This window comes from Bufo gargarizans, chromosome 11 (genome assembly GCF_014858855.1).
Source record: "Bufo gargarizans isolate SCDJY-AF-19 chromosome 11, ASM1485885v1, whole genome shotgun sequence".
NCBI classification, from domain to species: domain Eukaryota; kingdom Metazoa; phylum Chordata; class Amphibia; order Anura; family Bufonidae; genus Bufo; species Bufo gargarizans.
Window position 1 is genome coordinate 75,573,266 of NC_058090.1, and position 24,788 is coordinate 75,598,053.

At 39.4% G+C, this 24,788-nt stretch overlaps 1 protein-coding gene across 13 annotated transcripts in view; it reads right to left on the reverse strand.

Moving 5' to 3' along the window:
* Positions 1-24,788, reverse strand: part of GPHN (gephyrin) — a 260,432-nt gene that overhangs the window by 21,545 nt on the left and 214,099 nt on the right. For 6 of the 13 annotated variants that reach the window (XM_044271635.1, XM_044271633.1, XM_044271634.1 and 3 more), the window contains one exon: positions 208-250. In XM_044271635.1, coding sequence (XP_044127570.1) covers positions 208-250 — 43 coding nt within the window. Of the gene's footprint in view, positions 1-207; positions 251-2,710; positions 2,774-18,589; positions 18,623-24,788 lie in introns of all 13 variants that reach the window. The other 7 variants (XM_044271629.1, XM_044271627.1, XM_044271623.1 and 4 more) reach the window with 3 other exon arrangements.

Genomic DNA, 24,788 nt, shown 5'->3' on the forward strand with positions numbered 1-24,788 from the left:
CAGTAGAACAAAAAGATCTGTTGAGTTGAGAGCTCCCCATAAACATTAGATTGTAAGCCCGTCCCGCTGAAAATTGCTAATGTGTTTGGAGTCCTTCTGGGGCGGCATCAATGGTACTTCTGTCCTACTCTTTGACTAAGAACCACCTTATGTACAAAATATTTTGTGTACATAAATTCATAAAAGTCATGTTTAACAACTACTTACTGGCTCTAAGGATGTTTTCCTTGCTGCTACATCTGGATTGGACCTGTAAAGAGATCAAACAGTACATTAGTAACAACAGTAAGTAAAAAAAAACATGTGTACTCTACCTTTAATGCCATAGTGACTTGTAACGCATTGTCCGACAATGCGCTCCAACCCTTCTAGCATGGAAGGCAATTCATGGACAGGCTCCTTGGAATTACTCTTCATTAATTAGTACTATAGGCCAATTTTGATAAGAACAGTGTTCCAACATTATTTCAGCTATCAGTGTAAGGAAACAAAATGTATTACTAGCCCTTCTGTACATATAAACTATTGACCATAAAGTCACATTCAAGGTAAAAACTTAGGATTTGGGGTATACCATAGCCATGAATGTTAATCTAGAATATTGTACATAGGAAATCTTGAGCTCTCAAAAAGTGGTGTAATAATCTGTTAGACAGTGTCGATTTTAGAAGAGCTTGTGACATTGTCCATAAGAGAGAGTAGAATATCTTAATATTATGTCCATACAGAAGCCTGCCCATAAACTGAAAAATATGTACATCCACACAACAAGTTGAAATCTACCAAGCAACACAGCCTACTTGCTGTAATGGAACAGTATATGACAGAAATGTTGCAGCTAATGGTGGTGTATGACTGCCCTTCCTGGAAAAACAATGTTCGAAAAGCAGAACAGATACATCTCATTGACAGAATGTCTCATGATTTGGTTCGGATTTGTTTTTTAAATTTTAAGCGCCTTGTATGAGTACGAAACCAGAAAGTATCTTCTAAAATGGTCAAAAAGTATTGGCGTACCACATTTAGAGTTGATGCTATAAAAAGTATTTAATATATCTGTTGAAATCTATAGTTAATAAAAATAGGCCTTCGACAGAGTTGTGTGATGGTAATATATACCACCCAAAAAATCAGGAGAAAGATCATGGCTCCAAAGTTCAATCTTGAGGGACACAGAAGCATTCAAAATTTTCATAAGGCACAGGAATAATACAGAAACAACATAATTTTCTTCTCCACGCCTTCACAAATTTAAAGCAGTTGTCCATGGAGTAAAAACTATTGGGAAAGGCCCCAAAATGGAATAAAAAACATGAGAAGCTATATTCACCTTCCCCTGTTACTCCAAAACCGACGCTTACTGGGTCCCCACTGGTTTCTGCTTCCTGTCGACATGCAGGAAATGCCTGCTTAGGCTACTTTCACACTAGCGTTCGTCGGTCCGCTCGTGAGCTCCGTTTGAAGGGGCTCACGAGCGGACCCGAACGCAGCCGTCCAGCCCTGATGCAGTCTGAATGGAGTGGATCCGCTCAGACTGCATCAGTCTGGCGGCGTTCAGCCTCCGCTCCGCTCGCCTCCGCACGGACAGGCGGACAGCTGAACGCTGCTTGCAGCGTTCGGGTGTCCGCCTGGCCGTGCGGAGGCGTGCGGATCCGTCCAGACTTACAATGTAAGTCAATGGGGACGGATCCGTTTGAAGATGCCACAATATGGCTCAATCTTCAGGCGGATCCGTCCCCCATTGACTTTACATTGAAAGACTGGACGGATCCGTACGAGGCTATTTTCACACTTAGCTGTTATATGCTAAAATAATGCAGACGGATCCGTTCTGAACGGAGCCTCCGTCTGCATTATTATGATCGGATCCGTTCAGAACGGATCCGATCGAACGCTAGTGTGAAAGTAGCCTTAGCCAATCACTTGCTGAGTCAGGTCACTGCTGTGGTCAATGACTAACTGAGAAGGCATCTCCTACACGCGAGGCCAGTGGGGACGCAGTAAGCGTTGGAATGAGACCAGTAGAGGATCGCTTGAGGGTGAGAATCCCTTTAATTTATTTTTGACATTCTGACATTTCTTTTCCAACCATTTTTTACCCTCTTGACAACTCCTTTAAGTACGTTAATGGAATTCTTAAAACTATACCTGTCCTTATCGAAGAGTTACCCAACGATAGGTTACAACCGTGAAATATTGATATACTATTTTTAAAGTCATGTACTTTATCAATAAAAAGGGAACTTTTTGAGGTTTTGAATTCAAGAAACAAAGCCTGAACCAAGTATCAGGACGGATGAAAGAGATGAAAATGAACACTGGTGGAGAAGAGTCATGAGAAGATTGGACCTACAAAAATAACACCTCCTACAAACTATGGACATTATGGTTGGACAGGTACACATGGAGTACACGTGAGTAGAAGTGTTTTAAATTAACACATTTAGAACTGAGAAATGAAACTAGAACAACACAAAAGAGTCCTAAAAATAAACAAGTAGACTAGTAAAGTACTAGTGTGGAAAAAAAACATATATCCAAAAGGACACAAGAGAAAAGCTAATAAGAGAAAAATGTTAGTGGAAAGACAGCGCTAAGGAAGTAAAATGAAAGTCAGGAATCTTCACGAAATATAATAAGGAGCTCAAACTCATAGCGCAAAGCATCTTTTTTGCGAATGGAAGCAGCTCCTTTGATCAGTAATAGTTACTCTTGTTTCGCAGCCTCTACTCCTCCTGAGTTCATCTTTAAGCCCTTCCAATTTATAGTGGAGCTATTGCATGGACAAAAACAAAAGATTGAAAATGAGCAGAGACACTTGAGATTGTTGGTTAAAGTCGCAGACACGTTGGGTCACAGTTTAGCTAGGTCACAATCCTGTTTAATTATCTTTGACGTCCAACCAAATTTCGGATAGAGTGTACCGTGTTCACATGAACTGGAATGCAACGGATGTTCTTGACTGGGCAACATGGTCATTACAATTGACAGGTTTGTTGGTAGTATGATAGAGAAGAAAATAAATAAAAAATGCTAAAATAAGAATAATGGAGTTGGTTTCTTCAGAAACCATGTGTAGGAATTAGCTTTGTCCATGAGTCATTAACAGTTCAAACACTCTTTATAATGGTAATCATGTCCTTAACTTTGTATCATGTCCCTTCCCCTTTCATGCAAGTCAAATGCAAACGGTATAAAAAGACACATTTCAATGGACAGGGAGACAAATGGTATATAATTAAGCAATTTCTCATCTTAGAGGACCTGTCAACTCTCCAGACAGGTCTGTGGTAGTAACTAGTTGCATTCCCCATGTAATATCAATTCTGGACCATCTCTTCTTATGGCTCTATCTTGTGCATTTCTACTAGAAGTTTATGAATGAATTGCTAGGAGTTTGCAGTAAAGGTACAGATGGGTGTTACCAGTGGAGGGTGTGTACCTGCACCGTCTGCACAGCACTGATTGGACAGAATACGACACACCCACTAATGGTAACACCCTTCTGTACCTTTATTGCAGACTGCTGGCAATTCAAGTTCTAGTGGAAATAACAGAAGAATGGCACAACATAGAACCATGAGAATAGATACCCTAGAATTATTACATGGGGAATTCAAGTAGTTACTAAAACAGACATGTCAGGAGAGGTCCTCTTGAAACCACAAATCTTGATCTTATGCATAACAAAAACAAAAAATACTGTATATCAAGAGGGTTTTTTTGAGTTGGGAAGGATGGAGGGAGCAACCATTCAGACAGTAATATATATAATTATGTGTGTATGATTACATGTCAGGTAATTGTTCCTTCTTGTTAATTATTAGAGCTCATTATAACATAAGTCACAAAGCAATTATGATAACTTCTGCTATAGAGACTCTGGCTCTTAAATGGGTCAGTCAAATAAATGAACTAATACATAGCTAGGTACAATACGTTATTGAAGGTGTACAGCAAAATCCTAAAATGACCCTCTGGTTCAAAAAAAGAAATTCACTGACTTACCGGATGTCCTCCTTTTCATCATTTCAACTACAGATCCACCAATTCTCAGGCGCCTTGCGTCAGCCAAGGTGACCACACCACTTCTTGGACTACCTGATGCACGCTGTAAATTTCGGAGTTCAGGACACTTCCTTCTACCCTTGGATTGGCCAGCACTGCTCACAGGAACAGTGCTGACCAATCTGAAGGCAAGACTGGACGAGCAAGAAGCGTCTTAGACTAGCAAATGTAGTGTGCATCAGGTAGTCTGAGCCCGGGAACTGCCCGATCTGAAGTTGAAAAGATGAGCACCAGGTAAGTGTTCTGTTCAGTATTCAGTTGGGATTTTTTTTTCTTAAACCGGACAGTTGCGTTAATGAAATCCATTTTTAATGGAACCTGGTTTATACTGGTTTGGAACCTGGTTTATACTGGTGTCCTATCTGAGGGTAGTATAATGTAGGTACAATACACCCTGATGTCACTTAATAATAGGCAACTTTTTTCCCTGTGTCCCTGAAATAAAAAATATGTGTCTGTGATTTATTTGAGGCTGGTGGTCTTTAGCTAGATTATTTTGGTGGTAATTATCATCATTTCGCAGCTCACATTAAATGCTGGCAATGAGTTCCTATCATTATGTTTTTTTATTTGTCTGTAAAAATTTTTGGGCAGTCCATGATTTGGGATAAGCTGTCCAGAAAAAAAATAAAAATTCTGATTGGCAACTCTGATATGGAGTCCTGTGTGAGGCAGTCCTCAGTACTTAAAGGGCATCTGTCAGCAGTTTTGTACCTATGAAAGTAGCTGACTTGTTGCATGTGCGCTTGGCAGCTGAAGGCCTCTGTGTTGGTCCCATATTTGTATTCACCCGCATTGCTCAGAAAATGTATGTTTTAATATATTCAAATGAGCAACAAGGGCTTTGCCGATACACCTAGAGGCTCAGCTCTCTCTGCAACTGCCACACCCTCTCCACTTTGACAGGGTCAGGCAGTGAAAACATCATCATGCCTGGCCCTGTCAATCAAAGTAGAGAGGATGCCCCCGTTGCTCATAGAGGCTCATTTACATATATTAATACTTTTTCTCAGCAATGCGGAGACTTATGAACATGGGACCAACACAGATGCCTTTAGCTGCCAAGTGCACATGTAACAGGTCAGCCAGTGTCATAGGTACAAAACTGCTGACAGATGCCCTTTAAGACCTATGGGCTCCTCCCACACTAAGCTGGAAGCTTATGAATAGTGAGAAGACCCTCAGTTTACACAGAGTCTTGACTTGTGATTACGTAATTTTATGAAAACTACTCGGGTAAAATGAGGTTGCCCCTAGATAGAACAGCATAAACCTGGTGACAAATTCCCTTTAATATATTCCATAGTTTCCAGGTCTGATAAATATCACTTATTTTCATTTGATTTATGGAAGAATTGACAGTGACTGTTTTGTTTGTGAAATGCATGTCTCTTGAGATTAAGCTCTTGTGTGAAGGATCTCAAGGAATGCTTGAAGGTTCATTTACTCATGGTCAAAGGATTAATCTGCTCCTTGAAAGGGTTTAAAATTCTTGAATTGGAACAAATCAAGTAATTTGTTTATCAGGGACACATCTCATTGACCTTACTGTGGTGACTTAACGTGAAGGACAAATTCTGTGCCTATGTGGGGAGTTTCTGTCAAGTACAATGTTTGAGGAAGGACAAAGTAAAGTAGTAAGCCTACAGAAGGGATCCTTATTTCCTAGCATACAGGATCAGGTATCTCATGATACTATGATCTGCAGGTGTTGATGGTGTCAAGAACCTGACTGAACACGATGAATGGCAAATATCTTTTCACTGTGTGGTCCCAAGTACAATAATTTTTGGATTATGGTTACCCTAGGTACATATTGATCTCAGCCTGTGGAAAAAAAATAACTCCTTTCAGATTGCAGCAGGGCCATTTACTGAAACCACAGCCACGACTGCTGAATGGTCAGCTCTCTAATGCATGGACATTTCGAGTCTGGCTTATAGCGGGTTAAACCCATTAATAATGTTCATAAGTCCAAATGGAACAGTGGAGAGGGGTGGTCCTGATGGGACGTGCCTTTTAAGGCAAGAGGCTCAACCTCCTTTTCAGCTCTTCTTAATTATGAATATTTGATATGGATAGGTTTAAGGATTGTTTTAGTGCTCTCTAAGATATGTGCCATAACCATAGTCATGCAGTCCCCATCTCTGTGCATGGTCTAGACCAACACATTAGCCATGATTATGGAAAGTATGCCTCTGATAAGTAAACCCTAATAGGTAGGAAGCATCACGGCTAAAAATGGAAGATCCAGCCTTCTTCCCGAAATGAGTCTTAATTATTTTGGCCAAAGCTTGTCTTCTTTAGCTGCTGGACAGCCATAGTTAGCTCCCTCATTAACAACTTCTAGACAGCATTATTATCATTTATAATTTAAATTAAAATAAAAAGCCCGAAAATGAAGAACAAAAACATGAAATGAATACAAGCTTATGCAAACAGTGAGGAAAGAAATAAAGGTTAGACATGGACACACTTACCTGCAGCAGTTGTATACCATAGCCAGCGCTTCATGATGGAACCAACGAAGAACCAAAGATTCTTCCTTACTCCCATCATAAAACTCCAATTCAAAACATTTCAATAACATTTAGTTTAGAACTGTCACAATCATAATCACCGAGAAAAGGGGAAAAAAGAAACAGGAATGCACCTCATTTTACATGAATAGGCATGACACAATGTTTATGGCTCTAGAATGTTAAATCAGGACTTCCAATTTCAAGAATGTCTAATGTTAGAAGTACATGGGGGTTCATAAATGCTGTGACCCAGCCAATACTTTAAACAAAAGGGTCCAGACAAGGAGTAGGGCTCATTTGGTTTTGTTTGAAGATGTCCAAAGCAGTGACAACCAAAGAGCAATTGGTTACTGACTAAAGGGACCCTTTCGTTCAAGGTCTCAGTAAGGATCCCAGTTCATGGCCTCCCATCTTACAAATCAAATTTGGAAAATCAAAAAATGTCTTCAAATTCTTTTTCATTTAGCAATTAGAAGTCACAATGCGATCTGTGATGAATAAATAATAGTACAATCTACTAAACTAAGCCTTGGATAGGCAAAAGTCAGTCCTATAGACAAGATGTTAAATGTACCCTTAAGAAAAAATAAAATAAAAATAATTAACTATAAATATAACAGAGGCAAGGAAAAAAAAATCTATTCTCCGAAAAAGAGGCTGAGAGATGCTGCAATTCAGATTAGGAATTAATAAAAATACAATTTTACAATTTGGACACTATACTGTTGGAGTCGCGATCAATGAAAACCCTTAAAATATCAGCCAACATTGTAATAAAATCATGTATAGAAAAATAGGCATTTGCAAAAAATGTGTGTGTTATAGTCCTGAAATATCTGACATTGCATGCTAAATGAAGGTTGCCTTATAATTAAAGTCTGTGCCTTCATCTGATATTGAAAAACTGATCCACTACAAGGATTTGGCTAGACATGGCTAACACTTGGCTTTGATACAAAAAAGTTGGCTCAGTCCCCAGGAAACCATCTAACTTACCTAGGGACTCATCATGCAGAGACCTTCTTACTTTTTTCCCCTCAGTAACGTGACATCATTCATACCTAAAAAGCACTTTTTCTGGTCATGAACAGGCCTATATCATAACTGGGATGAAGAAAAGTAAGAAGCGGTTCTGGAGGACCACATTACAGGACCCCAGGTTAGCTATCATCCTCGTGGATATGACTGATGCAATTTTTATTTTAAACAGTGATAAATGCATTTGAATTGCTCACCGGAATTTAACACGACCCAGCTGAAACCACTCAGCTGTAATTGTAAAATATTAAGCAAATGGCCGGTTCTACCTCTTATAAAATATCTATTTATTATAAAAACCAATACATTCAACATTCATATAGTGAAATAAAACAAATTCATAAAATTTGTGCGCACTTTTTGTGTTTGCGTGTATTCATACACTGCGGTAATAGTAATCACAGTCCCTCTTTTCCTGTTGCGGAGCTCACGCGAAACAGGAATTATATAGCGGTATTGTATAGGAGGTAAGTACATATCTTACGCTGTGTATTTGTACAGTGATAGTCCGTTGTTGATAGTCCTTCTTATTGCGATCTGCATATGATGAGCCGGTGAATATATTTAGCACTTCAGTCCAGCGCCATATTGGTCTTATGTTTTATGCCTTTTGTATCAATATCTTTGCGTTACCCTGTTTAATCGATGTGATGGGTAACGAAGTGATACACGCGTGGCTTCTATCCCGCTGTTCGTCTCTACGATCCTCGCTATGCGCTGATGCTTGTACCTTTACTCCTTGCGCATGCGGTCTGGAGAGACTGGGACTCTAACTTTGTTTCGTTATTAGTTTTCTTGTGCCACAGCGGAGCAGAAAAGAACTACAAGTACAAGAAAACTAATAACGAAACAAAGTTAGAGTGTCAGTCTCCCCAGACCACATGCGCAAGGAGTAAAAGTACAAGCATCAGCGCATAGCGAGGATCGTAGAGGAGAGACGAACAGCGGGATAGAAGCCACGTGTGTATCACTTCGTTACCCATCACATCGATTAAACAGGGAAACGCAAAGATATTGATACAAAAGGCATAAAACATAAGACCAATATGGCGCTGGACTGAAGTGCTAAATATATTCACCTGCTGATTATATGCAGATCGCAATATAAGGGACTATCAACAACGGACTATCACTGCCCAAATACACAGCGTAAGACCCGTACTTACCTCCTACAATACCGCTATATAATTCCTGTTTTGCGTCAGCTCCGCAACAGGAAAAGAGGGACTGTGATTACTATTACCGCAGTGTATGAATACACGCAAACACAAAAAGTGCGCACAAGTTTTATGAATTTGTTTTATTTTTTGAATTTGTTTTTATTTTATGAATTTGTTTTATTTTATGAATTTGTTTTATTTTATGAATTTGTTTTATTTTATGAATTTGTTTTATTTTACTATATTAATTTTGAATCTATTTTATAAGAAGTAGAACCGGCCATTTGCTTAATATATAAAAAATATATATTTTAGCGCAAAAAACATCTTGGACTTCACTTCATGACCTACCTGCTGCTGCCTAGTTACCTAGGCAAAGAACGTGAAAACATGATATAGCATTGCAGACCCAGCGCTTATACAACATAAAAGCCAAACACTTGAGGATTCAAAAAGTTACTACTGAGGTTATAATATTATCATTTCTTGATTCTTATGTATAGACTAGATCAACACATACACCAAAGCTTTTTCTCTAAGAGTTCATTTAGATAAATTACCTTTAAATGACATAGAAAGATTGATAGAGGCTGATATGCTGGATTTTATTTCTTGGATAGCGCTAAGATTATTATTCTTTTTTTTACTGTACCCACCTCTGACGGTGTGGAGAGGCAAAATCAGTATGTATGGGTATGTTGTACTCCATGCTGATTCTAGCTATTGGGTACCTTTTACTGTAAAAAGTAATATAACATCCCCACTTAGTGGGGAGAAGCTTTTCAGGAAATTTTTCAACAATGGAGCTACACTGTTAGAAAATAAAGGTCTTGGAATTGGCCCAAGAGTCATGAAAAAGGCTTAGAGAAGAAAATATAGACCAGGAGCTTCAGTCCTGGGTGGCAAAACCTGAAAAAGTATTGTGGGGCCCAGTTTGACTTACAGTATGTGTTGCCTTGGGAATGTTCGTTTGCTGCATGCCTACCGCAAGAACCTACAAGAGGATGGGCCAAGCAGGAGGACTGAAATGGTTCTGCCAAACTTATCTCAAGGGAGTTCTTATATAATTCCTTATATGCCGCTCAAACTACTCCCTGGATAAAATGGTAAAACATTAACCCAGTGGAAATATCAATTTTAAATCTACGTGACGACTATGTGAAGAAATGTGTGGGGTAATTGGACCCACAAACTGTCATCTTCAAATCTTAATCACTTCTTCAGTTGAACCAATGTTGGCACTTTGTGGGTGTAATTATATGCTTATGTGTCAAAACCTGGAACAAAACATACATACTGTGATATGTGCAACAAACTCTGTGTTTCACAGCTAGACCAACATTTGCGTCTTGTAAAAATGGACAGTTCATTTAAAAAACACTTGGGTACAATAGACACATGGAGTGTATAAGCATGCTATGGGTACATGAAGGACCATACACTATGGGAGGCAGGCGTAAAGCAACATCAAGCCCTCCCTATGTTGGAGGTCTACAAGAAGCTATGAACTATTCTGGATCTTTGCCTGTAATTCTCACAACCTGAGATTTGAATCTGCACAGGTAGTGAATCTACAAGATCTACAACACAGCTACGTATGGACCCCCCCCTCATCTTGGAAGCAATTCGGTTACCATCAGTGAACATCTCCTACTCCCTCAACAGCAGAACTTATTCTTCAGAAGTTGTTGATGGCATCAAAGTGTAATGCCAAGCAGTCATAATGACATGCAGACTTATTCACACTTATGATGCCCTGTAAGGATACTACTTGTGGTAGAAGTATAGGTTATTATCTGAATTAAGGACACAGCCACAAATATAGCAATAAAAAAAAGAAAAAATGTAACTCAATCAATATAAAATACACAGAGTACATATATATATATATATATACACATACTGTATATATAAACAACCATACAGTGGTTATAAAAGCCTCCATACTCATACTGAAACTGCAGATCTTTGTGGTGGAAAGCCTACTGTTAGATTTTTCAAGGTGTAGTATATGTGAATCAACAACTTTGAAGTGTAGTAAATAAAAAGTCAAAAATAAAAAAAAATTCTAAACCTTTTCTAATGAGGGATGCACTTAAATCCAGATACCATATAACCAATTTTGATTAAAATTCAGTAATTAGTTGTCCATGTAAAACAGTGGTAGCCAGACCAATAGACCTCGAGATCCACCAACACGACACTTCTCCCAGCTAAGATCATGCGTGGTGTTCTCTCATACAGATTCACCTGCCTGGTAGCATGGACAGTAATGGAAGACAAAGTTTGGCCACGACCGCTTTAGGATGTCAGGATTTCTAATAAAATATCCATAGTCTCAATTGGCTTACAAAGGACTTGTTAAGAAATACTATTGAGATAAGGAGCTTTAAAAAAAACAAAAAACATTTAAAAGCATTAGATGTGCCAAGAAATTAAAGGAGCTAATGAGGCTCCACAGAAATTTGCTCAAATTTCGCACCACTTGGCATGGTGGTAGTTGCCTCAGGCTTCAGCTATGGCAGAGTTACAGACTAGATCAAGAGGATAAGGAATAGCTTCAGATACAAAGATTAAAAAAGAATAAAACCTGCTGGCCTCTGCTCCAAAGAAAAGAGGAATATCGCCTTTAAAATGGAAAATCAAGACATTATGTTTTATTATATATATATATATATATATATATATATAGAACAAAGAAATCGGACTGCACTCCAGTTAAGTCTTCAATGAAAAAAGGTTTATTCACCCATAGGTGGCACAAGCGACGTTTCGGCTCACATATGAGCCTTTCTCAAGGCTTGAGAAAGGCTCATATGTGAGCCGAAACGTCGCTTGTGCCACCTATGGGTGAATAAACCTTTTTTCATTGAAGACTTAACTGGAGTGCAGTCCGATTTCTTTGTTCCGTATCAGTGGGTAAGCACCATTTACCATACTCGGACAGTGCACCCTCTATACTTGTTTTTTGGCCTGGTGGTGCTGCTGGTAATTTTTTTTCCGTATATATATATATATATATATATATATATATAAGATAAGTAGCACATCTAGAATGGACCAGTTTCTGGGTTCAAAAGGTGAACCCTAAAGATGAGAAATGTCTGACACAAGTCATCTTGATCTCCAGAATTTGACCCCCAAAAATCTGCAATTTCAACAAGGATGTGGCTTTTTTTTTTTTTTTTAACATTTTTTTTATAAATCAAGGTATATAAATTCACAGATGACACATGCAAGTGAGCTTGCAGTACAAAATGCGGCATGCAGAATCAATCCATGCACTTATTTGCATTCACCCTGACCTCATTTTCTCTGTTGTTAAATTTCAAATTTGACATTAGTTTGAGAATCAGGAAATTTAAATGGTTCCTGGCTTTCCATTGGTTGACTGTGCATGCAAATATTTGTTAGAACTTGGGTTGTTTCTTTGAAGTAGGTGGGGGATTACTGTTTAGATCACTTCTTTATTAGATATGATTATTTATAATAGGTTTTGATTAGAACAATAGCTCAACAGAACCAAACAAGGCATAACTGGTCAAAGGAAAGCTGTCAAGTCATTGTGAAAGTAGGAAGCTAGTACTGTCTTACTGTAGAACTTTTATGAGCAAATCTTATCATCCATAACTGAACCTTTATGCGTGGAATTTTCAGTACAGTTTTAACCTCATCTGAAGAACCTTCTATCTTCATGGCCTGTCTTCTAACTAGTAATAAACTCTGCTTGCAACTCTTCAAGCCTAGCTATCTCTGTAACGCTAAGAGATATTTATGATGTACTCTTCGAAGCCAAAGAACTCCACAAGACTGCCCACCAGATCGGGTCAACAACGTTATCAACATCAGCCCACGTTCTACAGATAGAAGGTCCTTCAGAAGGTTAAGCCTATATAAACAAAAAACGAAATAAAATAAAAAAACAGCCAGGCATTAAACTGACAAGGCTACTTTCATACTTGCGTTGTTGTTTTCCGGTATTGAGATCTGGCAGATGATCTCAATACTGGAAAAAATGTTTCCGTTTTGTCCTCATGCATTCTGACTGGTAAGAGATCCATTCAGGATGCATCAAGATCTCTTCGGTTCCGTCAGCATTCCATTTTGTGACCGGACACAAAGCCACTGCAAAAAAGGAACCTGCATTGAAAACAATGCAAGTCAATGGTGACTGGTGCATTTACCCATTGACTTTTAATGTATTTAGTGACGGATCCGTTTTGATTTCACACAACCACGTCCTAAAGGAACGGATGTATCCTGATGAGCAAAATCTAAACGGATCTGCCTAATTCTGGTATTTGAGATCCTCAGCTGGATCTCAATACCGGAATTAGCAACGCAAGTGTGAAAGTAGCTGTACTGAAAATCTTAATAATGAATTAGCATTCATTAAACTAATACGCTACAACAAAATCTACAGGTCATGACAACTAGAGTCCAAACATAGTGCCGCTATGGGGTTTCTGTGGGGAGTTATGTATATCTCCCCTCCCGGGCATCCTAGCATCAAGCCAGGACCACGTGGATGTTTGGCTTTGCTCAGGATCGCAAATAGATAACCGAATTATGCCTGGGATGGAAAGACTATTCATAATTCCTTATGAAATGTCGGTGCCAACATGTCTGTGGGAATAGTAATACACCATTAACTTATTCAGACGATCAGGAAAATATCGCTAGACTTCAGCGTTGTCTCTTGTCCATACCATAAGGATCAATTTTTTCACATTTATCTCTTAACAACCATCTGTGAAAAACTTAACATACGGATATCCTTTTATATGTGGACAAACTGACTTAAATGTGAGAGCTAGAATTAGACCAAAGTAGCGCACGGTAGCATACTGGTTTGTGCGGAAAATCAGACATTTGAATTGGCCAGTATTCATCTGTGTACTTTCTGCTTTATACACAGCACAAGGACATGAACACCGTGCATGTGAATCGGTCTTAAGACCAGCAAAAAATAAAATAAAAGTACACCGCCTAAGAAATTTTGGCACTGTTAAGTGTATTTTTATGGATTTTTCTTAAAATGAGTCTGTAGGTGTAATTGGATTGTAAAATACTCAACTATAACAAAAGTAAATTCTTTAGTAAGATAATAGAGAAACTTCACCCCCTGCCGTTAGAAGTTTTCTACCATTAGGTATGCTGACGTTACTGCAGATACCATTGACAGCGGTTTATCCTGTTACTCTAAAGTTTATTTTGAAATATAAAATGCACTATATACAATAGATTTTAGTTTGTGGTATTTATGTAGACCTTTTTTTGTGCTATTGGTAATTTTTTTAAATGCACCATACTCTGGATATGAATATGCACAAAATGCAGTAAAAAAAAAGATAAAAAATTGGTGTTTTAATACGCTTTAGAAAATAAGACTGTGTGAGCGAGCCCAAAATTGCAATTGTAATTAAGTAATTTCAGAAAATCAGGTTGAATACATAAAAGTTTTATAAAAATCTACAAAACATATTGCAGTATATGACCATTCAATGTAATTGCTCAAATACACAAAATGCTTACCAGATTGGTTTTCTAAGGTGCCTTTTAAAGGACGAACATTCATACAAATGCTCATTCACCCGATCATCGCCCCAGTCACCCTACATGTGGCGATTACCCTACGTGAGTAAACATGTGGCCAAACATTTGTTGGGTGGTAGAAGCAACTTTTATGTGGCATGAAAAATCAATGGTTGTCAGAAGTACATTGCCCTGTATAAATAGGGATAACGATCATCCTGGTACATACAGAGGCGATGATTTCTCCATGTAAATGAAGCTACGACTGTTGCTCACGTCTGGAAATAATTCTGCCTGTGTAAAAGAACCTTTAGGTCATGTTCCTCTGTTTCTTTGTGTATGTAAAAAACAATAGAAAAAGATGGCTACCAATTCACACTTGGGCAATAGGATTTTTTTTTTAGCTTCCATGCAGAAGGTTTTGAAAAATATACTTATGTCGGCCAAGATCAAGCTTAAATTGAGAAAAAATGGCCAAGTATTTCTAGGTGAGATTACGGTCTCTATCTCACGGGGCAAACAAAAAAGGATAGGTCACCAATATGAGATTGTGGGCGGGTGGGTGTTTGCCAGGTCCAATCAGCCGTTCACCTACATCGAACAGCCGTTAGCACCATGCGTAGGTTCCGGAGGTAAACAGAATATGTTGGTGCTATATAAGTGATTTAAATAAATAGTGTTAAGAACTGAGAAACCGCAGGTCCGTACACTGTGTAGTGGCAGCTCTTGCTTGAATAGGAGCATCAGTTGCAGTACCTGAGAACAGCCACTATACGGTGTACGAGCTGTGCTTTCCTGGCTCTGTCCACTGTTTTATTCCTGAACCTGTGGTTGCCATTGACAGTTGATCGGTGGGGGGGGATGTGAACTCAGTCTAAAATGTTTAACCACCTCAGCCCCCCTAGCTTAAACCCCCTTAAAGAGGACCTTTCACCGATTATTACAATGTGAACTAAGTATACAGACATGTAGAGCGGCGCCCGGGGATCTCACTGCACTTACTATTATCCCCGGGCGCTGCTCCGTTCTCCTGCTATGCCCTCCGGTATCTCCGGTCACAAAGTTATAGTAGGCGGAGATTTCAGTCACTAAGTTATGGTAGGCGGAGTCTGCCGTTGTTCTGCTCTAGCGCTGGCCAATCGCAGCGCAGAGCTCACAGCCTGGGAGGTTATTTTCTCCCAGGCTGTGAGCTCTGCAATGCGATTGGCCAGCGCTACAGAAGAACAAGGGCAGACTCCGCCTACTATAACTTAGGGAGCGGAGATACCGGAGGGCATAGCGGGAGAACGGAGCGGCGCCCGGGGATAATAGTAAGTGCAGTGAGATCCCGGGGCGCCGCTCTACATGTCTGTATACTTAGTTCACAGTGTAATAATTGGTGAAAGGTCCTCTTTAATGACCAGACCACGTTTTACAATTCTGCACTGCACTACTTTCACGGTTTATTGCTCGGTCATACAACTTACCACCCAAATGAGTTTTACCTCCTTTTCTTCTCACTAATAGAGCTTTCATTTGGTGGTATTTCATTGCAGCTGACATTTTAACTTTTTTTGTTATTAATCGAAATTGACCGAAATTATAAAAATAAAAAGACATTTTTAACTTTCTGTTGTAAAATTTTTCAAATAAAACTACATTTCTATATAAACTTTTCTCTAAATTTATTGTTCTACATGTCTTTGATTAAAAAAATGCAATAAGTGTATATTTATTGGTTTGCGCAAAAGTTATAGCGTTTACAAACTATGGTACAAAAATGTGAATTTTTGCATTTTGAAGCAGCTCTGACTTTCTGAGCACCGGTCATGTTTCCTGAGGTTCTACAATGCCCAGACAGTAGAAAAACCCCACAAATGACCCAATTTCGGAAAGTAGACACCCTAAGGTATTCGCTGATGGGCATAGTGAGTTCATGGAAGTTTTTATTTTTTGTCACAAGTTAGCGGAAAATGATTTTTTCTTTTCTTACAAAGTCTCATATTCCACTAACTTGTGACAAAAAATTAAATTTTACATGAACTCGCCATGCCCCTCACGAAATACCTTGGGGGGTCTTCTTTCCAAAATGGTCACTTGTGGGGTATTTATACTGCCCTGGCATTTTAGGGGCCCTAAAGCGTGAGAAGAAGTCTGGAACATAAATGTCAAAAAATTTTTACGCATTTGGATTCCGTGAGGGGTATGGTGAGTTCATGTGAGATTTAATTTTTTGTCACAAGTTAGTGGAATATGAGACTTTGTAAGGAAAAAAAAAAAAATAATAAAAAATTTACGCTAACTTGTGCCCAAAAAAAATAAAAATCTTCTATGAGCTCGCCATGCCCCTCAAAAGTGATCTTTATAGCGCTGCAGCGATTTTACGGTGTTTTTGCAGTGATCAGAAAAAAATTTAATTCTGTCACTGCGGTGGGGTGGACTGAACGCAAGTGTGCGCACAAGATCAGGCCTGATTGGGTGAACACTGCGTTTTTTGTAGAGTCTATAGAACATGTCCTATTCTTGTCCGCGGATTGCGGACAAGAAAAGGCATCTTCTATATAGTTCTGGCAATGTGCAGATCCGCAAAATGCGGAAAGCACATTGCCGGTGTCCGTGTTTTGCAGATCCGCAGTGTCCGTGTTTTGCGAATCCGCAAAACACATACGGACGTCTGAATGGAGTCTTACACGGGGGTGATCAATGACAGGGGGGTGATCAGGGGTTAATAAGGAGTTAATAAGTGACAGGGGGGGTGTAGTGTAGTGTGGTGCTTGGTGCTACTTATTACAGAGCTGCCCGTGTCCTCTGGTGGTCGATCCAAGCAAAAGGGACCACCAGAGGACCAGGTAGCAGGTATATCAGACGCTGTTAACAAAACAGCGTCTGATATACCTTTGAAGGGTTAAAAAAAAAAAAAATCGCATCTACAGCCTGCCAGTGAATGATCGCCGCTGGCAGGCTGTAGATCAACTGGTTTACCTTTCGATCCTGTGAACGCGCGTTCAAAGGAAATCTCGCGTCTCGCGAGATGACGCGCCGGCGCGTTAACGATGAATAACCCTGCCGCCCGCAGGACGCAATCCTGCGTTAGGCGGTCGGGAGAAGGTTAAGTGTCAACCAACATGGACAGAGCTGTGTAGTTCCGTTGCAGGAGCTGCTGCAGGACTGCTGATAGTCAAGGGTGCACAATCATATATTCATATCCTGAAGATATGCCATCAACAGTAAAATCATGAACAATCCCTTTAAGATCTGGTTTATGATTATCCAAGAAAAAAACCTCATTATTATCTACATAAGGACTTCATATCTATCACATACTGTAAGCAGCAATCTATACAGTCCTGTAACAATAGCACTTAAATTACTCTATATGTACTTCTCAACCAGGGTAGTGTAGGACCATGGGTGGTTTCCATGGAATCTCGTTAGGGCTTCTCCAGAAGAGAAAAACCGTAAAAAGATGTCACCTTTACAATATTAGTGAGGTAATTGTAGAGGTTCCTCATGAGAAAATGTTTTGTCAGGGAGTTACTATTTGGTGAGAATATTGGGAATGACTGTCCTAGTCCTAAGTCTCGATTATATGGGTCTCTTTTTACAAAAAATACTTCAGTAAATGCTCAATTCCAGCATAGCTGAAATACAATATATACTCTATGGTCTCATGTTCTATGTAAGAAGAGAAGTCAAAGTACAAAATATAACCAAAAATGAACAGAACAGGTTCTTCAACAGAATGCACGCGTGTAACGTAATCCACAAGAGTCATGTGCACAGTAAAAATGAAGACACAAGTTGAACACACGTGTACAAACACCATTCTACAACAAAACACAAAATATAAAGAGATTGTGTACAAAAAGGGCACATTTAAGTCCATGAAGTGTGACAGAAGACTATGACACAGCACAAGAATCTATGAAGGATATAATACAAGGATTTTTTTTTTAGATTAGTCGATATAAAATCTAAAAGACTAGAGTGGCATAACATGGGCAATGACCAATCCCATAGCAGCCCTGGTATGTTTTCTACATTAATGGGCGATGGTATAATGGGATCAACATGGACGCATTTGCTCACTTAAAGCCAATGAAGAAGTATAAAAAAAAATTAAAAATAAAAACTATACAAAATCATCACATGAGAATAATAGAAGAATACAAAGTTCCCAAACCAATGACACAATATACACACTACAACAATCAATATGGAAGAGCAATAGAATTGAAGCAAAGCAAACCACGGAATCTATGAAACGGAAATAGTCAAAAATACAACCTGAGAAAAGGAGGGGGCAGCAATCCAAATGTCCTGGAAAAAAAATGTGTGATTGTTTTTTATCAACTGGTTTCTTTAGTAAAAAAAAAAAGAAAAATAGAAATTATGTCAGGTGAGATATGAACACATTCAGTCGTCCACACAAACGCCGTATCCTTGTATGGTACGTAATAAGCATCACTGAATTTAACATCATTTACTGCCTGTTACAAAAAATATATATAAAAAGCACAGGAGCACAAACGTGTTTATTGGGTTGATTGCACGAAGAAAAAAAAAAACGGATGAAGGAATGATATGACAATGAAAAAAAAACACAAAATAATGCGGCTTTTTGCACCCTGAAACTGAGGCTCCGCTAAGGAATTTTGCATATACTTACCTGCGTCTTACAGCTTTAAGCGTTTTACATAGTCAAAGCTGTAAGATTCATTAGCCAGTCAATAGTAATGCTCAACGAAACTGTTTAAGATAATCATTACATCATCTGTTAATCAATAGCAATACATACACTTGTACTTTGGAGCTTCATTTTATAGATTCAACAACTTTAATCAAAACTTAAAGTGGTTGTCTCATCTTGGACATTGGTGGCATATCGCTGGGATACGCAACCAACGTCAGAAATAGGGGCAGGTACCACTAGACAGAGCTTGGCTATTTTCGGCAGCCACATTGAAATAAACGGAGGGGAGCTGCGCATGTGTGGGTCCTGTTCTGGTGATAGCTGCGGGTCTCATAGTTGGGACCTCCACCTATATCTTAGCGATATGCCACCAAAGTCTATGATGGGACAACCACTTTACTTTTCTTAAAGAATGAATGATCAACTTTAAAGAGAGTCTGTCATCAATTTTGACTACGCTAAACCTCCTCAGTGAGGGCTGCGGAGAGGAGGACAAACAGGAGCAGTGTGAATATGAACTTTTATTCTGCCAGATTCTGCTCCTGCAATTGAGCCACTTCACAGCCACTTCCTCCTGCTCTGGGTGACAGCTCTATTGTATTAGAAGTAGATCTATGATGAGACAAGTAGTTACCAGAGCTGCACCCTGCAGACAGAAAATTTGACATAATACATTTTAATAATTCATACTGTAAATTAAAATTAAAGGTGTTGGCCCATCTCACACATTGGTGGCATATAACTAGGATATGCCACCAATGTCATATAGGTGCGGGTCCCAGCTCTGAATGGAGGGTGGCTGCACGTGTTTCTCAATTTACCCTAAAGTTCTATATGAAAAATAATGGTAAGGGTAACCCAAGGTAAACCCACTTGGGAGATGACAGTTATTGAAATATTCAGTAAGTCTGGTAAAAAAATAAAAATAAAAAAAATTGCTAAACTTTGTCACACCTACACAATTATCAGCTATATACAGCATCAACCTTTTACATAGAATAAAAGAGGTCCGATAAATTATCAAAAAGAAGAGGATTTGTGTCAAAACTGTTGCATATACACACACACTGAAAAGGTGTTGTACACTTGGGAAAATACATGAACATGTCCTCCTCTAGCTAAAGTGAAGCCTAACCTTTCATAAACTGGGAGGATGAGGTTTTTGCATTTTTGCAATGAAATATACACTGCAACATGATATGAATGATGCAGTTATGCCATAAAGTAACACTACTGCGGTTCATGTCGAGTGGCCCCAAGGGCACAAGAGCCGTTTTGGTCCTGGTAGACATCTGCCAAGATCTAAAAGAATTTAGGTGCCCTCCTCCTGCTAAATTTGGACACAATTTTTGATATGGTTGATATCTAAACTCATGTGAACAAAACAAATAGAGACCATGGACATAACATTAACCAAACTGAAATAGAAAAATGTAATAGTACAAACCAAAAGCACAGTATAAAACTACAGTGGTAAGTGGGCTAAAAAGGATTTTACCTGCATCCACATAATGCTAAATCTAGGATGCAGTGGGAACAGATACGGCTTTTATCATGAAGAGTTTTCTAGGCCTACAAAACATTCAGCAAATGCAACCTACAAAAAGTTACAAGACTTTAGACCAGGCCAATTGAGTGATTCAGAGGGATTGAGATCTTTGTCATAGCATATAACCAAATGTTGACTGAGCTTTATAGCTTGATGAACCTTCATCAGGATTTTTTGGTAGAAGGCAGATAAGAACCGAGAGGAACATTAAAGGTACGACATGTCTCCATGATTCCAAGCATTCATGAGTCTACCATTAGAAAGAGACTGCCCAAAGATTTTACTTTGATGTCCTTAGAAGAATTTCTTAGAAGAATTTCAAGGCAAAAATCACTGCCATGAAACAGGGAACATAAAAAACTAATATCTTGGTTATTTAACAAAAAAAAAACTCAAAGGGAGCCTGTTAGCAGTTTCCTCCCTGCTATACTGTTGACAGCATTAGGTAGGGTCCAGGGGGAGCAATACAAACATATGTTTTGTGCAGCTTTTATAAACAAAACTAGTGTTAATATTAACTTTAGAGATGTTGTCCAGGATTAATTGCTTTTAATCTAATGCCCGCAGCCTGCCTCCTGAAACAAAAAAATTCATATTTTCTTAATCTCAGCTGCTTTGGTCATCTGCGTTGTTCTCCGAGGGTTTACATCCAGTGCTGCATGGGCATGGTCACGTACAAATTTTCAAGGGGCAGGCTGTGGGTATTATTCCTGGACAAAAGCTTTGTTTCCACCAAATTCTGCTCCTGCAAGTGCCCAAAATGTAGTGCTCTCCAGCCAACCAGTACAGCTATCACCTAGCGCTGAGGAGAGGGACTACTGAGCAGCTCCATGAAGGGAGCACTTCACGGTTAAGCACCACCTCCTGGGCACTTGCTGGAACAGAATCTGGCAAAATAGTTCATATTCACACTCCTAATAAAAGCTCCTCAAAATATATATTTGTCCTGCTTTCTCCAAACTTAAGGTAATGAGTTCTGCCAGCACTTTAGCATGGTCAAAACTGCTGATAGACTCCCTTTAATGGCCACTCTCCTATAGGCAAAATGTTTTGACATAGGTCTACTTATGTCTGGTGTATGGTAACTAATAACATTCCATAAAAAGATCATAGATGATAAAGGTAGTGGGATAGTGAAGTAGTGTTGAGTCAAATATGAATAAATGAATTCTGTTCTCAACCAGAAAATCCTGGAGGAGAATGTCCTCACGATACTAAGCACAACTGGTTTGGGCAGTAAGGACAAGAATCCAAAAAAAGAGAGCAAGTCCACCTAGGGTTGTCTACAAGGGCGTACTGAGGTAAAATCCCCCTCAACGTCTTGTGCTGAACTTCATTTACAGGCTGTGGCAGGAATATACATGGGTAGTTCATGCTCAAAAGCCTAATGTGACAGAACTAAACTAATTCGGCAAAGAAGAGCGAGCCAAAATCCCTCCACAACATTCTGTCTGAAGATCTGAACAAATTAATGTGTGACAAGTGCATGACAAATACATTTTTATGGCACTCTGTCCCCTAATATCTCACTCATTGTACATTTTAAAGGGTCCTGGTTTAGACTTTGCACTGAGGCCAAGGAACCTTAGGACAACTCTAGCCAGGTACACACACACAAACATCAGATATATAGATGGCTGAAGCGGAGCCATATTTTGGAGCCAGAAAGACATTTGTAGAAGCTGTAGGGCCAACAAAACTATGCCCGGGATATTTATGTGTTCTGTGTGAGGTGATGGGGTTTCTGGGCCAGAGCTCATATCATTTGCTGGCAGCAGTAAACGGCTACCGTAGAATCACACCACATTAATCACGATACGAGATGAAACACACAGTGAACTGTGAACAATAACTAAATCCTGGCACAGTGTAAAAGCAAATTTGTCATTTCAAGTTCGAAAAGGTTCCTAAGACGAACGGCACCAAAAAACGATTGCGTATTTACCAACCAGCCCTTTACTGAAATACACCGGACTCACGCCTATGTGCTTGTTTAAGTGCTTTTCAAATTGCCTTATGCAAAGTGAAATAGGGACAAATGATCGTTGTTACGATCATTCATCTCTCATTCCCTTTGCATATTGTCAGCAGCATATTACTGTTGGCAACAAACGATGATGTACTGTTGAGCAAATCGATCTACGAAGTCAACTCATTCAAACACTTCGATTTAATGCTGTACGGAGACCTCACATGGACTAATTATCGGGATCCTCAGCCCATTTCATAGGGCCCTAAGGTGTGAAACTGATAAATATAAAAGGGCCAATAAGCATAAAGCCTGAACATGCTGCTAATATCGCCCACATATTTTACATGTATGTAAATGGTGGAGAACTGGAGATACATTCGATAAATTAGTACGGTAATGATGTGGGCAGGATTCCTCTGACCTGTAATGTCCGTGAAGAACACCACAGTTAGCCTCTCCTGGGCATGATCCATCTCCACTAATCTCCAGTATATTCATAATAAACAGGTACTAGAACTTGGATAAGGGTTCCTCATACTGTAGGTTATACCGCATGGCTGTCTAATGCTCCTACACTTGTCAATGAGCACAATTATTGCATAAACAGCATTTCTGGAATATACCTATACATATCTATATACCAGGTAAATTAATGCAGGGAAAGGAAATCCCCATACAAATAAGTCAGCAGATAGCAGTCTGTATTCTGTGGACAGCCCAGGCAAGATCTATAATAAGCTGAATAATCTGCCGTTCTGCATGTCTAATATTGGAAAGCTCCCACTTATCTGATCATTTATTAGGAAACTGATATTTATGCAATTTCCTAACAGATTTGTATAGTTTCCTTACAGAATGGGCTAGGGTTAACATAAAGTTAGCACAAAAACTTCATACTGTGTCCCCTTAATTTCTGATGAGAGATTACCCATTTTAGAAATGTCCGATAGGTGCGGGTCCCACCTATGGGATGCACACCCATCCTTAGAACAGAGATTGCAAAGTGCTGGCTTGGCTATATCTGTAAACCCTATAGAAAGTAATGGAGTGGTGGCCGCGCTGGCGCGGTGTACTCAGCTATTTTCCGCACTCCTATACAAATCAATGAAGGGAACCGGCACATGTGCGGTGTGCCCGAAGGACAGTTGTGGGTCTCAGGGTTTGGGCCTGCACCTATCAGACATTGGGGGAAACACATGTTCTCAGGTGGACGCACATGCTCAGTCCCATTTTTCAACTGCCAGCATGCCTATACTGTTAGAATCTGTTAATGTTACAGGGAGAAAGCTGCAGCAGAAATAACATACGCCCTGAAATGCTTTCAATAATTAATAAATGACCTCATTATTTGGAGACCCCCCCCCCCCCCCATATAGGGTCATTATAAAGTCATTACAGTTTTGACTTCATTACATTGATTAAAATGTTTTTAAGTAGTCCAAGCAGAATATGTGTTCGGGCTCTTTCCCATGAGCGGATCCTGTGCGGGTAATCCGCTGGGTAAAAAAGTTTCAAGCCCCGCTCCGGACAGCAGAGAAACGGAGCATTGACATAATTGATAATGCTCCGTGATCTTTTTACTACAAAATCACGGTGACAACTTTATCTCACTGTGATTTTGTAGTAAAAAGATCATCAATCATGTTAATGCTCCGTGTCTCTGCTGTCCGGAGCGGGGCTTGGCTCTCTTTCATGCAGCGGATTACCCGCACGGCATCCGCTCGTGTGAAAGAGCCCTAAGGGTTTTTCTATTAAAAAACAAACATCTTAGGACAAAGTCACCCTGGCACCATGGGCCTGGCTTCTCTATCCCTTTGTAATCAGCTACCACTAGAGGGTGCTCTGTGTGCCAACTCATTTCTCATGTGAATATTTTGTAGGACTCATTCTGACCATGTAAGACTTGGCCACTTAGAGTCCACCACCGCTGCTCTGCTATAACACTTACACTAGAGCGAGTCCCACCCAAGGACTGTCCATTTATAACCACCATATGCCCCTAAGTATGGGGATATGTCCAGATGGAAAAACCCCTTTAGAGCACCACAGGCTGTCATCACAACGGCCTCTGCATCAAGAAAATGTAGGCTGTAGAAATGGTGCCTGTATTCTACCGATTGTCTCTGGACGGCAAGGAGATGAAATTCTGAATTCTTATCTGCTTTGTGGGTTATTATTTGAACTCTACCCCTTGTATAACATTTAGGAACTACTAGTTTCCCTTTGTAATAATTTATATAAATGTATTATTAGGTATTGCTATAATATATAG